This window comes from Sinohyriopsis cumingii, chromosome 6 (assembly GCF_028554795.1).
Source record: "Sinohyriopsis cumingii isolate HCF-2022 chromosome 6, ASM2855479v2, whole genome shotgun sequence".
In the NCBI taxonomy this organism is placed as follows: Eukaryota; Metazoa; Mollusca; class Bivalvia; order Unionida; family Unionidae; genus Sinohyriopsis; species Sinohyriopsis cumingii.
The window spans coordinates 59,509,300-59,526,384 of NC_142966.1; the positions used below are offsets into that span (position 1 = coordinate 59,509,300).

General features: G+C 40.9%; 1 protein-coding gene across 3 annotated transcripts in view; it reads left to right on the forward strand.

The window, feature by feature from the left end:
- The window catches only part of LOC149797036 (E3 ubiquitin-protein ligase MYCBP2-like), a 340,499-nt gene that overhangs the window by 292,739 nt on the left and 30,675 nt on the right, over positions 1 to 17,085 (forward strand). For all 3 annotated transcript variants that reach the window (XM_089961694.1, XM_089961696.1, XM_089961697.1), the window contains 2 exons: positions 12,100 to 12,383; positions 14,841 to 14,928. In XM_089961694.1, the coding sequence (XP_089817820.1) occupies positions 12,100 to 12,383; positions 14,841 to 14,928 (372 nt within the window). The remainder of the gene's footprint in view (positions 1 to 12,099; positions 12,384 to 14,840; positions 14,929 to 17,085) is intronic.

Consider the following 17,085-nt stretch of genomic DNA (forward strand, 5'->3'; position numbering starts at 1 on the left):
CTTTTGTTTGTTGCAACATCAGTTTTGATTGTTTTTATTTCCTGTCCATACGCAGTGATATCATTTATAGTTATTGTAATCTCATCCGGCTTGGTATTTTTTTTACCAAAGAATTTATCAAAGTTGTCATCGATCCTGTTAACATTTTTTCGCAACGGGGGTAAATTGGCCGACATCTCCATAAGATCCGAAATAGCATTTTTTATTTTTACAAGATTTGGTTCGTCTGCCGTCGTGGATCCCCGAAAAAATCTTTCGACAATGTGTTGCACATTGTCGAAATGCGTTAGCGTCAACACGATCCGTTCTTCATATAATTTAATTTCACTACGTAAACCCTTTAACGAATTTGACATGGTTATATAATTGTCGCCAAGTGTACTTATTTTTCCATTTATCGTCAAGATGGATTCACCCGGTTTGATTCGTCCGTCGCTGGTATACAGCGCGATAGTGTCCTCGGCGGTATCACGCTGTCGTATTAAAACGTCATCCAGCGACACATTACTGGATTTCAATTTACCCTGGCGGTCTTGAAATACAACTATTTCATCTGGGTCAACACTGGTTAAATTCAACGTATCAGCGATTTCATCCTCAATTAGTTTTTTTATGTCATCGGTGGCGGGCGTTTCCGTGGGCTTTTTCAGCGCCGAAACCGGTCGCCCCCAAATATCAATCATTATTATTGTAAATGTTATTCTCTAAAATCCGTTGAGCTTCTACGACTCCACTAGTGTATTCGTTTACAACCACATGAGGTGGTTTTCGCGATGATGAAATCGCCGCGAGTACGTTCAATACCTCACGGCCACATATCGGCGGGTCACTCAATTGCTGTGTTGGCAGCGTGGAATAAAAAACCCGGGCTGAACACGCCCGGGCTGAACACGCCCGGATATACCGCATAAACTCTTTCGGCGGAGCTAACCCGTATGAATCAAAATAGACGATCGCACGCGGATCAATCGCGTATGCAACCCAATGAGTTCCCGCTCCGGAGGACCCATCGAGGTTAATTATACCGGTTTCAATATTCCTTGGTTTTGTCGGTAATTGATCCCTCATAAAAACACCTCTGAAGTTTTTTATCGCTAACGCGTTTGCGGCGTCTATTAAATCAAAATTAGACATGGGAGTCATAGACTCAGGAGTCAATGACTCCCGAGTCAATAAACGGTTCCCGGTAGTCTTAGACCCTTTCCCGAGTACCATGAATACGGGGTTCCCGGTAGTCTTAGACCCTTTCCGGCCACGGGTCGTTTTTTTTTGTAGCCTTTCCCGGTTGCCTTCTTCAATGCCATTCCCGCCGCGGTACCAACGGCCCCCAACGCCGCCGCCTTAGCCACTGCTGGTGCGGCCGCGGCAATCAATGCCGGAATCGCAGCTAACAGCGGAAATATCCCACCGGTCTTTTCCATGTTTTTAATTGCTGCGGCTGAAAAATCTATTTGAACACCTTTTTTATTCTTCATCGCATCATTGAAATGTTTTATTTGACGCGCCGTCAACGATATCTTATGATTACCGCCCGCCATCTGCGACGGCTTCAGCGTTATTGTGGTCCCGCATTGTTTAGCCGACTTTGATCGTAATTTCTTGACTTGACCATCAGTCAACTCTACACTGACGACACTATACGACATTTATTGTAAACGCGTTTATGCTTTCAATTACATGTTTTCCACTGGCGCATCAACGATTCTCATTCGTCCACCAACGCCTTCTAGCAGCATTGATTTATCGCTGAGAATGACAGCAACCGCTCTATAATTGGCACCAGCCGGGGCTATACGAGCTCGGAAGTGTATATCAACGACGGATTGTCTCGTTAAATCAAGATGTTCCAACGAAAAGTAATAAATCGGATACAGGTTTTTAAAATCAAGTTGTGATATTTGCAAACCAGTGTCGACGTTTTGATCACGACCCATATACGACAGCAATCGATGATACACACGTGCGATATGGTTGTCGCCGTAATTAAGCTGTATATCCTCGGATGGTTCCTGTTGTCCGTTTATTCTCAGCGAAACCTCCATGACTCCTAATCGATCAAATATCATATGGCTGCGTTCTTGACTGCCCAATCGTTCCCTATTCTGTAGCGCTATGAATATATGACGCGGGGCTGAAACACCCTGTTTTGATGCCAAGTGCCATGTAAACGTATCAGCGACGTTATCCTCTTTAGCATCAGTTGTTACCGCTAGCCAACTCAACAACGATTTCCCCCCCTGTTCCATAAATGCTAACAATCGTGCTTCCGTGGTAACTGATGGAGTCAGCACCGGCATCCACAATGCCATTTTAGTTAAAACGACTTTACCGGCAGCGACGCCAGCAGCACGCCATATTGCATTGTTATCATCGCCCCTTCGCGTCAGCGCGATTGTATGCTTAGCCCCATAGACAACTTTTCTGACATTTCTGCAGAATCCAAATATGTGATGGAGTGGAATCGCGCATGAAAACTGTCGGCGTGGTCCTTGCAACATTCCTACTCGTGCTGCGAATCCTAGATTGTAATCATTGTTGGTGCTTTTTATAATATTGAAATTAGCGCCTGGTCTTGCTCTGCGGTCTGGATTGGCTGCTTCAGCCTGTGGGTCAACTGCGGTATCTCTTTCCGCCAGCACGTTAACGTACTGAAGATGGTCAGCGTTATTGGTGGTGTCCTTCGAAAACATCATAGATGGGCCCGCCGATCTTGTATAATCATCCGAGTATCTCGCCAACCCAATTATCGTTGTTGCAACATCAACCTCGCGTTCTATTGATTCAATTTCTCGCCCGTCAATAAGATATCTGGCGCTCTCAAATAACGCCATGATACCGTTGTTGACGAAGCCAACTCGAACACGATGGTCATCTGCGTATGGTGCATTATCGGCGGCATTTGTCACGAGTTCTCCCTCGATTTCGATAAACGCTTCACACGGCAAAAAATATTTACTGGTATCTTGGACTTGAAGTTCAATTCGCGATCGTAGGTCGGGTTGCGCTGCATAATAAGAATAAAATTGATAATCACGGACAGAATCATCCCTGCGCACTGGGGCGTCCATATCAAACGCGGGGTCAGCGGTACGCGCAAACATTTTATTATTTATCATGTTGATGTTTTCAATTGCGATTTTTTCGTCGTAAATTCTTTGAATTTAAACCACTCCCCGCTATCGCGTTCATGAGCGCGTTGGTTGCCGCATCGGCGGATGGCGAAGTCGCCAACGACGGAGTCGTCGCCAACGACTGAGTCGCCGCCAACGACTCTAGTTTTTCTTCCACGGCGTTATTTATTACTTTACTGACATTTGCAGGCATCACTGTCGTTGATGGCATTACCGGTGGTTTCTGTTTTTTTCTCCTGGATTTCACCAACGACATTAGTTTGTCTCGCGCGGCTGAAAGCGCCTTTCCGGCAACATCTCCAATAGCACTAATACCCTTATCACGAATAACATCAATAGCCTTCATTCCTAATTGTTTGGCTAACGGCGCTACTTTTGGAGCCATTCTTGTAAATAACCCCGCAATGGTGCTACCGAGACCATCTCCATAGTACGCGCGGTAAACAGGCAATCGCGAGTTTACCACGTAGACGAGTACTGGTTTATCGTGGTTGTAGTGTATGATCATCCTTATTAAAAACACCAGTTTTCCAATTAATCATCCACGAGCTCGTCTATGAGCGTTCGATATGCATTAATGTCCATAATACCGCCTGCAAATAACCGCTTGCAAATATCAGCGGCCTCATTGATTATTTCCGGAGAGTTATTTCCGGCTCGTTTTCCTCCGATTAGTACTTCCAGCCGTGATATATCACTGAGAACACTATTAGGACAGGTAACGCCGTAGGATTCTTTACCAACAGAGTATCCTTTTCCTTTTTTTGGTGTTATACTCTTAACTTCCTTGTGGAATGCGTCGTAATCGGATTTACTACGATGTGGTAATGCATCTTTATGTTTACTCGCTAAATACACTATTCTTGCCCAGTCCTTTAACGACTTTATATTTTTCTCGTAACCGCTATTGATATGCTTCTTATCTCGTATGCTCTTAGCAAAATTGTTGGCAGCAAAATTAATTAATTCTTCCCTGTTGCTGAAGCCTCTAATTTCATCTATTGTGCTCTTCTTGAGTACAATACGGGGTATATTCCCCTCTTTTTCTTCCGGTATTTCTTCTTCTGGTGTTTCTTCGGGTATTTCTTCTTCTGGTTCTTTCGCAGTAGCACCTAATTCTTCCTCGTCGGCCATTGTAACATAAGGTTCTTGTGGTTCGGTTATAGCGAGTGGTGGTGGCCTCCGTGTTGTAGCAGCCGCTATTTTTGCAGGGAGTGTTTCTAAAGACCTTTTTGTTTGTTTTGTCTCTGCCGCTATCTTTTCAAGCGCACCAAGAACGGGTACAGTTGCCGCCGTAACATCCTTAGTCGCTTTAGTTACCGGGGCAAATAACTGTTCACTTCCAACAGCAAAATCAGTTTGCATTTGTTGTCGCGTTTGAAGTTTCTCTCTCACTCTGTCTCGTAACGGTATAAACTTTCTAAGCGCTGCTAGCCGCTCTCTGGCTAGCCGAGTAGTAAGTGATTCACCTACCATTATTGTAAATTGATCCGCAATTTTCTAATTTTCCGCCGAGTGTACCATCGGGGGCTCCACGGAGTTTTCGTCTATAATCCTTCTAATGTTTTTGATCTTACTAGAAATCTCCCGGCGTCGTTCATAAACACGTCCGAGTTTTTTTCGTATTATTTCAACGGCAGTAAATAGTCCAATGAATGCATTTGCGTCATTGTGGTACAAGTTTTCATTGATCGTATGTTGTAATCGTTTTATAAAAAAATACTCGCGGGCCAGGGTAAAACGCCTCCGTTTTGATTGCTCGTTAATAATTTCATAATCGGATAATATTTTTTCACTGTCGAGACCATCAGATAATTCAATTCCTTGATTTTTTAATTTTGAAATCTCGGCTAATATATTATTGATGTCTTCGATATTCATTATTCTTATAAAACATCTTGTTTTTAAATAAAAAGAAAAATGAAACCCCGTGTATCAATTCCGAAGGTGTTTAATAATTCGTTAGACGTGACCTCGTCAGCGCCATAGGCGCCGGTGACTTCATCACTCGCTGATTTCTGTTATATATGAAAATCGAATTCTATGCCCGGTCTTTTTTGAGATCGCTGAATTCTGTATTCCTTCTGCAACAAATCGTATTGAGGCGATATAAATGTCAAAATATTTTCCTGCCTCATTCATCGACTGAAATATTTTTTCCTCGTGAGTTGTTGTATCAAATGACTTTACGGGTTTTGCTTTCTTTGGGTATTTACCGGTTTGGCCTTTTTTGGTATTCTGACTTTGCGAGATAGCTTGCAAGTTTGTAAGAGAATTATCAGTCTTATTATTATTAATATGATCAATCACAAGCCCATTTTCGATTAATCCGTTGAATGCTTCAAATACAATCCTGTGAACATAATACTTCTTTTTTCCGGCACCAAACATCAAATACCCCTGATTACTTACGGTACCAACTGGGTTTTTTAGTCTACGATTTCTAACAATGCCGTCGCGAGATGCCTCGTAATTGACGACCAGGGGATGCGGCTGAAATTCTTGGTCCATTTGTATAATAATACTACTTGTCTAATTTATTATTTGGTTTAATTATGAATCTTTCAACGTAGTCTTGGGGGGTTTTGATGACGAAGTCGGCGGTGGGGTCAATGACGGCGTTTTTAATTCGCTTGTCATAATAGCGTTTTAGTTCCCTGTATCGCTTTCCGCCACAATTAATACACAACTGCGATTTTCCTCTTACACCGACGTGACAAACCAAGCACGGGAGGGGGCCAAGAGAACCATTACGAACGCTCTGTAAATGGTACCCGCAGAATTCACCTCTACATGATTTATTGCACGGGGTTGTCGACCCAATCATCAACCATTTGCAGTGATTCATTATACTATATTCTTTCATTTAAATACTTGTTTTAATTATATGGATGAGTTTGAGAGATTAGCAGTAATTAAGCCCTGGAAAAATATTAAGTTCAATCTCGATAGAGTCCTCAAGGACACACCAAAAGCGTTAATAAACGATAGAACCCTGTTGAGTAAAATACGCGATTGTATCAATGAATTCAAGCGTGATGGTGCATCTCATAGTTGGTCAACATTTCGAATTGATGGTGTTGTTGATGCTACCATGAACGACAACCGCGCAGCAACGATAATATCACAACTTGACGGTAAAAGGTATTTCTTCAGAGTAAAATTCATTGTCCGGGTGGAATCAGGCGATTGGATCATACGTGATAAATTTGAACCAGTTCTCAGCGACAAGAAAACAGTCACTGTCAGCCGCGACTCCAAGCCGGGGTTGTTAACCGGAATTGATAGACCATACTATGAACGAGCGTATCCTGAAACAGCAGTTGTTTATGGAATATACCCGTTAAATAAGAAACCTGATATCGGAAAACTGAAACCGATGAAACAGTCAACTGGGATAAATTGTGTAGCAGAACGAATAATAGAGCATTTTACAAATGCATGTCGAGGAAACAAATTGACTGATTTACGACGTAGCAAAATCAACCAGTGGGAACTAACCGTAAAAGAGCGTGGAGCAACCATCAGCGACATAGCGAGATTAGAAACATCGCTGAGATTTCCAATAACCGTTACAACGATAACCGGTGAAGTATTATACGAATCGAAGTATAAATCGAAGGGAGCCCCAATCAAAATTATCGATCATAACGAACACGCATGGACGCCCGTGATCACAATATTTCCACGGGATAGAACAGTAAAGTATATACCCGAAGAATTCCTGGGAGAACAATTCTCCAAGGATGGTTTTCTCGCGGAGAGGAAACTATTTGATGCTATTGCCTACTTATGTAAAAACGACCCTGTATCAGTGTGGTTACTTCGCAGCGCTGAAAACGATGCGGATACCTTTGATCAGTTTGTAAGACCAAACGGCGAATTATATCGCACTGAAGCATTTCACAACAGGATGAAAAAAACCGCCATAGAATTTGAGGAGCATGATGAACAACTGCTAACAAATTGTTTTACGATTCCATCGGTTGTAGCTCATGTTGCAGCAAGGAAAAATGCGTGGAGACCAACGCGCAGGGAATTTCTGCCGGATGTACAATCCAGTTGTTTGGAATACTATCACGGTGGACTATGGAACACTGAATACAACCGCGATGCTATGATTTCCGTTGATATGGTTGCCTGTTATCCAGCGAGTTTTCTCGGGTATGGATCCGCCGCTGAGTATTTCAAACGATTTGGACACCCCAGTCATGAAATGACTCGTGTTGCTATTAATGGACCACTGCCTGATTTTGATTTAACCGGATTCGCTCGCATAGTATCATTTGAATTCGCGGCAGGACTCCATCGCTGTTGCTATATTTGGATCGGTAGACACATGAATGAAAAGAAGTGGCTGCCAATAGCGCTGCTACGGTATATGATTGATTGTAGCATGCTAGTTTCGTTGATTGTCAGTGACGCGATTATATCATACCGGGCACAGACTGAAGTCTGGTTACCAGAACCGGAGCGTCTAGATAGCATAATTGACGAGTCCAGAAAAAACATTGATGCCGACGAGGAATATATCATCGAATGGTCCAGGAGGATATTTAACCAACGAAACCGCGAGGCAAAAGATCTCGGTAGAAGAATAATTGGTAAGTTCACACAAGGTGGAAAAAACCACGACTACAAACGATATTGCTCACGGCTGATTATAGATGACGCAGAATATGATTTCGTAATCAAGGACGCAGTGGCAAAAAATAGATACGTGAACTGCAAAACAGCTTTCTTGTCCAATGGAACGAGGTTGGGTACAGTTGTTACCTACAGCGATGGAGACAGCCCGGCATATCCACATCTGAGGGCGTCTATGCTTGGGTACGCCGCTATCAATTTATTCTCGATGATAAATAGATTTCCCGACACCGCGGTTAGAGTAGCCGTTGATTCGTTTTATGTTAACGTAGCGTATAAGGAAAACGTAGCCGAGTTTACTAGTCCGGACGAGAGTTGGGGTACATGGAGAATTAAAAATGAAATACGACGCGATTATTCCCCGTCAGCAGATGTCACCGTTGAGAACAATTACCTACGCGGCGATAAATTGTCAGAATGGTCTAATGCACCACCGTGTTCTGATCCAATTTGTAGACACAAGACGGTTTATTTAAGCGGCTGTGGCGGGTCAGGAAAGACGACTCGGGCAATTGAATTATTTCGAACGCGGGCAAGTATAATCGTGCTTACTCCGACCCATAGACTAGCGCGAGAGATAAAACAACGAAATGTTGACGCCGTTACTTATCACAGCTTTTTTCGATACAGCGGCGGTGAGTGGACTCCTGATCGAATGGGGGAAAAATTTATTCCCGACATTATCATCTGGGATGAGATATGTACTGTTTCGTTAGATACTTTACAAATGTTTCTTGAGTGGTTGCTGCGCGCGAATACAGCGGTAATTATGTGTGGCGACCATGGCCAACCACCACCATTTGTCGGCGAGGGTCCACATGATTGGTTAAGGGGTTTTGTGGACTATTATGAAGAAACCGATACTGATTACCGAGCACTTGATGAACAACTGCGCGGGGTTAAGAAATTAATCAGATTACAGCCGGATAGAATTCAATGTGAAATAATCCGCGAGGTGATTCCGGAAACGCCGTTGAATGAATTCTGGGAAACATGGAGACCAAACGATTTGATTGTAGCGAGTAGAAAGATAGTCAGAGACACACTTCAGCGGAAGTTGTTTACGTTGCATAAGGAAAAGTTTCCAACGCGTCCAGTGCCATTATGTTATAGACCCGCGGACACACGGCGGCAGAACATTGAAGTTGAAATTCCAGCCCCGACAGCGTCGGGGACAAAAAAACAAATTCTCGTGCTGAATGATATCGTGCTCGTTGATATCGGTGTCGTCGAGGACGCGCTACGTGCTGATAAATCCCCGTGGACGCTAGGATACGCAACAACAATACATTCCTCGCAGGGACTAACCATCACGGACACAATTGTTTGGATAGTTGATAATCGCATCGAATGGTCGAATCTAGTCTATCTTGCAGTGTCCAGAGTACGAAGGATAAATCAGCTTCGAAGAATTGTTATTGACGGAGTCACTGACGAAGCCGGCGACAAAGTCACCATCGATGCAAGCGTCATTGATAGAAAACTCTCGGGTTACCGCCAACAGGATAAAAAAAAAACAGCGGCGTTTTGATATTGATGCCGAATTAATAATTGCGTTACGACAACAACAGAATAATCACTGCGCGAGTTGCAATTGTATAATGAGTTGGCGCTATTCGGATAAAGACGCTCGCCAATTTACCGTGGACAGGATCGATAACAGTCTCGGTCATGTCAAAAACAATGTGAGGTTGACCTGTCTTGAGTGCAATAGACGCAACGGCGCTAGTTAAGACCACGCGGGGGTAATTGAGTATCGTTAGGTATCACTTGTAGTTGCTCGCGTGTAAATCCGCGCTGAGGAGCAGTTGAATCCAGTCTATAGATCGGTGATCTACCAGTTGATCGTGTTATCGTTGATATGTTATGTGTGGTAACACTCCAGATAGGATCAGTAGCTCTTTTTTTACCGCCTTCAAGCTCTCCTGGTTCATATAGATATCTCACGGTGACATCGCCAAGAATCGGCTTGGAAACGCTATTTGTTTTTGATTTTCCGGGTATATACTTTTCTTTAATCGCGTCGCTGGGCTTCATGTTGATTGCTCGGGTAATCTCATTATTTAACGCATCAATTACACCTGGCAACCTTTTAACCCATTCACGAGATCGTTTTTCTTGGATGAATTCCTTCGCGTATTGATATCCAAATAACCGTTCAGCAAGAGTCCGATTGAATCGTTCAACAATTGCCTGATCACGATGTAGCGCAGTATGACCTCGTCGTATCGCGACGCTATGATGTTTCAGCGTTGATAAAACAGCGCCGCGAAATTCACTACCGGGATCAACTTGTAATAGATTTGGCCAGCGCAGAGGGCCTCTTCGATAAATTCTTTCAAACGCAGCGGCTACTTCAGTTGCCGACTTTGTTTTTAACGGCTCCGCTTGTTTGTATCGACTCGCAACATCAACTACGGTTAGCGCGTATTTGTAACCGTTGTCATGCGGCAGAAATAGTATATCAGCCTGATGAACTTCATTAGGTACGCTGACATCAAAGCGCGAGAAGTTGATTTGTTTAGGCGGTGGTAGATAGATTTGCCATATAGCCTGTTTGGATAACCAATTAGCCGCAGTGGTCTTTGTTACCTTTGCAGCGCTTGCAAGCTTACCAATTGCGGCCTTCCCCTTCCAGTATCCTCTCGGAGAATAATAGATGGAATCCATGTTGTTATTATAAACGCTATCGTTTTCAATTACCAGCGCCAGAAGCTCCACTTCCAATCATTAATTTACCTTTCATAGCCGATTTTACCAACCATGAGGCTAATTTTTCTTTGACGGATTGATCAGGAATAGCATTTAGCGCGTGAATTAATTTTACATCCGCGATATGACGCTGTTGCAGATCGCTACTTTTGTAGTAAGCAACATCATGAGCATGACACGCCTTATCGATAGCGTTTATTGGATACTCACCGGGTTTGGGCTGATTTTGATCATCGAGTCTAATATCTAATCGTGTTCCGGGGCCACAGTAGTTATATCCTGGGAGGTGCTTTTCTCCTGGATACTTTGCCCACGGTGTTCCGGGGAGTTTTGCCAATTTGGCTGCGATGTCACCTCCTCGCTTTTTTTTAAAACATCCCCGGGTCTAATAGAAATGAATCTAAATTTCTTTGTACCGCATTGTACACACTTACCAGTAAGCGCCGATCTGTTATTTCTTGTTGTAGCGGTTGTCATATCATTTGTGCCAGTACGCACTCTACACTTCACACAATATAGATCCATAATTTATGTATAGAGATATGAATATAATTGATTTTTCGGCGACTAAAACAAGAGAACCAGTTAAGCATGTTGCAGCGTTACCAAACTCGATCCGGATGATTATCATCGGACCATCTGGATCCGGCAAGACGCAATTGTTACTCAATTTAATAATGAGATGGATGAAGTGGGATAAGTTGTATTTGGTTGCTCCTAGCGTGGATGATCAACGATGCTACGAGGTGTTGAAAGATTTCAACGAGAATGCATCAGCGATCGCTAAAAAAAATGTTATTGAGTTTATTACGGATATCAATGATGCACCGGGTATTGATGATATTGATGGCGACGTTAACAATCTAGTCGTGTACGATGATGTTATGTTAGACAATCAAAAAAACCCAGCTAGGATATTTTCCAGAGGCAGGCATAAAAACACTGACGTGATATATGTCACTCAACGATACACTCAGATTCCAAAAGTAATTAGAGACAACTGTAATATTCTTGCTGTGTTCAACGGCGTTGATACACACACGCTACGAAATATTTGGCAGACATGGTGCGGCGGTGACATGGACTTTAATGTTTTTCGAAACTTTTTTAGTCATGCTCAGTCGACCCCACATGGATTCGTAACGATAAATTTACATGATCCTCGGACACGATATCGTATCGGACTTGACCAAATATTCGGTTAGTTGTAAATAACCACTTAGCAGCAGGGGGGCAATGACATCGACGCGGTCGTCGCTGTGCTTACCGGACGCTGACGACGCTGGGATCGGCGCGCAGAAAGTATTAATTAAACCAAATGACGTCACCATCGTGTAGGATGGACCGACGTCGTTTTTTTTTTACCAGCGCTGACTACACCGGATCCGCTGAGTGCAGAAGTAATAATTAAGCAAAATAACGATTGGACAAAATGTCCGATTCGCCCCCTCTGCTGCTATTCATAAATATTTGTTCAGAATAAGTTTGCTGCATTTAATTAACAAATTGTGAATGTTTTGTATAATTTAGATTCGGTTAAATATTTGCATTAGAAATGAATCACCCCCAACTATATAATACATATATTTATGATATCTTTATTACAAAGGTAATATCTGTGTTAAGACGAGTATTGCCTGATGTGAAGCCACTGACCCTGGCCAACATTCTGTCAGTCCCTGCACTGCCCCTTCTTGAGTACAGCATTGTGAGCATGGCAAGCCAGGAGGATGCCGACCGAACATTCAACCCAGAGACGCCTTGCATCCTTGATGTCTTCCTGGCATGTATTGCCAAAGCCCTGACTGTCCAAACCAAGGTCAAGGTTGCTGGCCCCCACAAGGGTTTCACCGCCAACACCCTAGCAGAACTCCCAGAAAGCTCCAAGGACAGGTAACACTATTATAGTCTTAGCATACATTATCTGTGACAAGAGCACTGGATACTTGTTCCATTCTCATATCTACTGCTGCACCTAGGCTCTCTAGGGCAAGGGACACTATGCCTGTTACCCTCCAAATTTGGGGGTACAAACAACATTTTTAAGGGACAAAGCACAATTGTAGTGCTATAAACAAAGAGATATTGCTTCAACAGTTTTCCAGCCTTGACTTTGTCATGTTTTCCTTTTATTATTGCGATAAATATTTTATCACATGATCAGGTAACTCATGAAAACATTAACTTGTGTGAATATCTGGTTAACTTTGAATTACCTGGGCAATGGAGTTTTCCATTTTGGATCTTTCTCTCATTTAATCTCAGTCATTATCTACCAGCATTCATTATAATAAATTCCCATGTTTTCTGAATTACCTCTCCCCCTCCCCCCTCGTTTTCTCGTGACAAACACTTATAAAAAGACATTTTTCACATCTGCAGAATCCATTGTAAACCTCAGAACTAAAAATTAAATTTTGTCCAGAGGGTTTTCAGTTTTTGGAAGGGTTTTATTTTATGCCACCTGCCTGGTATGGGTGATTGTACTTTATGTCGCCAGTAACAAATTCATCTGCAGTATGTAAGTGTTATGCTGACTCATTCTTTTCTCATCTCTATAGCATAGATATTACTGTTCTGATAATGTTTTTCATATTCTAACAAGTATGCACATCATATTTAATTTCCTAGTGTTTTAGTAGATAGCAGCTCTGTGTGAAGAATTTGCTAGAAAACAGATTGGTTTCTTCAGTTTGAAAATGTATCAGGCAGAAGAACCCAATCAGTTTTGGGGGGTCAGAAGTTCAAAGGTCAACATAACTGTGACAAAGAAAAACTGTCAATGCACAGTAACATTAGTTCTACATCACTGTCCTGGACCAAGCTCTGTGATTGGGTTACACTTGGGGCTAAGGAAGAAGCCTGTCAATTTTGGGTTTCAGAGATGAAAGGTCAACACCCCGATTTTTGCAGAGAACTCCTGATTATTACATTATGTCTTAGATTTTCATTTCTCCTAAAAAAAGAGAAGTACTACATAAATAGATATATTGTATGGAAGCCACGTTCTGCTGTGAATGTGATGAAATAATTGCTTTACTAGAAAGAATTCGCTTCTTCACTAAATTGAATGTTTAAACAATGTTCATGTAAATTTATGATTTTTTTTAACCTCTACAACAATACAAAAATCAAAAAATACACCAGAACAAAACATAAACCACAACAATAAAATTGTTGACAATTAATTTCAATCACAAGAATGATCACTATAAATTCTGTAACTCCATATGTTACAGCTCCATTCCCACCAAAGAAACTTACATGAGTGAACACCTGGTATTTTTATACTGTATATACAAATGTTAATTACTATTGTTAAACTAAAAAGAAGGAATGAAAAAACTTACCATGCAGCATACATGTCCTCAAAAAACTACTTCAGAATGCATATCTTTTATAGAAAACAATATTACCACTCTTTGTGAACATGTAAGTTATGCTGGTTATGTGCCTTGTACGTTAAATGTGTGTACCTTTTCATAAATATTACATCAGTTTGTGGGATCGCTTATATCATTAAAAATGAGTAACTCATGAGCACGTGATTCAGCGTAAATGAAGCAGCTTTTAAGGATAGCTAAAATGTTATGTGGAAGATTGCAATTTGGTCAAAACAATGAATAAAGCAAAATCTGCGTCTAATATGTTTGGGAATAAGTAAGGATTTAAGTGACGCTATGCACGCTTTGCACTGTGTATATACTGTACATTATCGTTAGCCTGGTCTTCCAGGTAAACTCAGACAGCCCGCAAATTGTGAAATCTCTATTTACCTTTATTTACTTTTGTGTTGGAGAAATCAGAAAATATGCACATGCAAAATAATAACAAAATCAATCATAGTACTTTATAACAGTTTAAGTGTCAACAAAAATGATTTTTTGTACATGCATATGTCTTAGGACACAGAAAATAATAATTTTTTCGTGTCCCAAGATTTACATCCATTACAGTAGTCAACAAAAAGACTTAAAAACTGTAAAGTTTAGACAGTGGCCCTTGGATAAGCTGCCCCTTCCTTCTTCTAGGCCTTTATATTTTCCTAAATTATTCAGCTTATATGAGAGTATATATGGTACTTCATGAAGAGGTCATCATTCCAGACTAAACTCTTCCTATGAGATTCTTAGATACGTGTCCAATATATATATAAAAAACACCTCACCAACTATATGACATTGGTGACTGTAACCATCTTCTTTATTCAGGTTTATGAGCCAAATTTAGACTTAATAACATCACTGCTTGCATATTTAGACCATTTTTTCCATTAGTAATGTTTAATTTAAATGTTTAGATGAAATTTAGACTGGTTTATGATATATTGATTATTCTCATCAATTGCAGAGCAACTGGTCCTAGGTGGTGGTTGAGAGGAAGCATGTCGCCTGCTCTGGCCAACAGTATCATCTCTCTCATACAGGACATGACCTCAGTGAGTTGTGTAATCAACGCAAATCTTGTATTGTTTGTAAAACTATCATTTAACAAGATTGAATGGAATAATTTATTGTCATACATGCAGAAGCATATATTGAGTTATTGGTACCTCTCTTTTCAACAGTGACAGCAGTGGTGGCAGAATCAATGTTTCAGTTTTATGCAGTTTAGATAAACGGGAATACAAGTTTCTGCAGAACACTTGTTGACGATTACATTAGTCAGACTTAATCTGAAGAATGGGATAATCTGATATTCTTAATGGTTTGTGTTGGATTAACAGATATTTTCTGTATAGGCGAGATTCATTTCTTTCACATCCTTGATTAGATATTCCAGGCAGAACACCGAAGAGATCAGTACTTATCCTAAATCATGTAGTAATGTCAGAACAGTGTTTTGATTGGTACGTTACTACCTGTTTTGCTTTTTTTCTTCAGCACATACATGATGTTGCATTGTCTGCTATTTTGCTATCAGTTTAATTTCATAACTTTATGGTATATACATGTTTTTGCCACATTTGCTTACAGTGAATGGTCCGGGATAATTTTTGTAATACTTGACCATTTGAGTGGCATTTTGTAATAATGATGGGAGAGTTGAAGAAAAATAATCAACTTCTGAATAAGTTTGTGATGTAAAGTCCCACCTTTGATCTTATAATATCTAGGCATGAACTCAGCAAAGCCACAAAGTATGAGTCATCAAGGTATCTCCACATCTTTGAACTCATAACTCGTGTAGCTGTGTTGCACAATCAAAGGATTTAGATGACTGCAATGAGGCTGATATGCTTGAAAATTTCAGATCTTGGAATGCCTGCCAAGTGACCAAAATGGCAAGTTAATTCCTGCCAACACTTTCATTCTGACATTTCACTGTGCTACTTTGTCTTCTTCAATCAAAACCATGTTCTTACACATCCCAGTACACCTTTCATCCCTAACCCCTTGCAGTATAGTACCTGCTGGAAATATGGCTATCACAGAGATTCTCGCAAGAGAAAATCTCATGCAACTTGCCACTTCTCATTTTGCAAAGGTTGCCGTAAAAGAAGGCACACAAGAAAATGCACTGGGTAAAATATGAGTAAAGTCTGAGATTCCCTGATGACAGAAAGTTTCTGAAAGTCACAGCTCACCTTAACACTGCTGGCAAATATATATGAATGGGGCAGAAATGAAGAAGACATCTTCCACAGGTTACGTCTGTTTCCTAACAGACATTGCCAGGCTGCAAGACCAAACCAAGTTTACGATCTTGATGCCTCCCAAAACCTGCATACAGCCCACAAAAAGAAAACTGCTGTCCCTGCTGATCAGTAAAAAGAAACCAGCACTACTAGTTGAAAATCCATTAGATCGATATGACAACAAACCACTACCTTAATGGTAATGCATGATCAAAAGTAAAGAAGAAGCAAATGAATATTCCTCCAAATGTATTTTATGATCTCTCAATCTCTGCAGAAAGTTTGGATGTCTAGAAACTATGGAAACTGGAGAGCCCCCTGATATTGTGCCATTTACAGCTTTCAGATATCCATACTTCCTCTACTTTTATAAATGTATCGAAAACCATAATGCAGTGAAATTGCAGAGTTTTAAGAGATATAAATCTCTACTTACATAATTTGACCCAGTAGCTCTCTGCCTTGAGGAGACCTTTTTAAATGAAAATGAAAAACTTAACTTAAAAATGTAATTGCCTTTAACAAATACTGCATAGTATCCCTAAGTACTAAATAACAGAACTCCACATTAATGTCAGAACTGTGTTGCAGTTTGTATTCATGTGTTCATGATCCAGTCTCATAATCTTTGCTTAGTATATCTTCCCCAAAGCTTTCCAGTTAATTGGTCTGATCTTCTTCACTATCTTACTGAGCTGCTAGCAGCATATTTTATTAAACTTTGCAACTTTAACTGCCACTAAATACTTCAGGGCTACAAAGATATAAATGAGTGGAAAGGAAATTGAAGACACTGTTTCAAAATGCATTTGTTACATTTTTAATGATAATTTTAATACCTTCCTGCCTACCACAGGATCCAACATATTTTTAGATTTGACCATCAGCAATCCATTGCTTTTACTTGACTGCTTATTGGATGACAATCCGTGTTTACAGTATACTTTAGAAGTAATA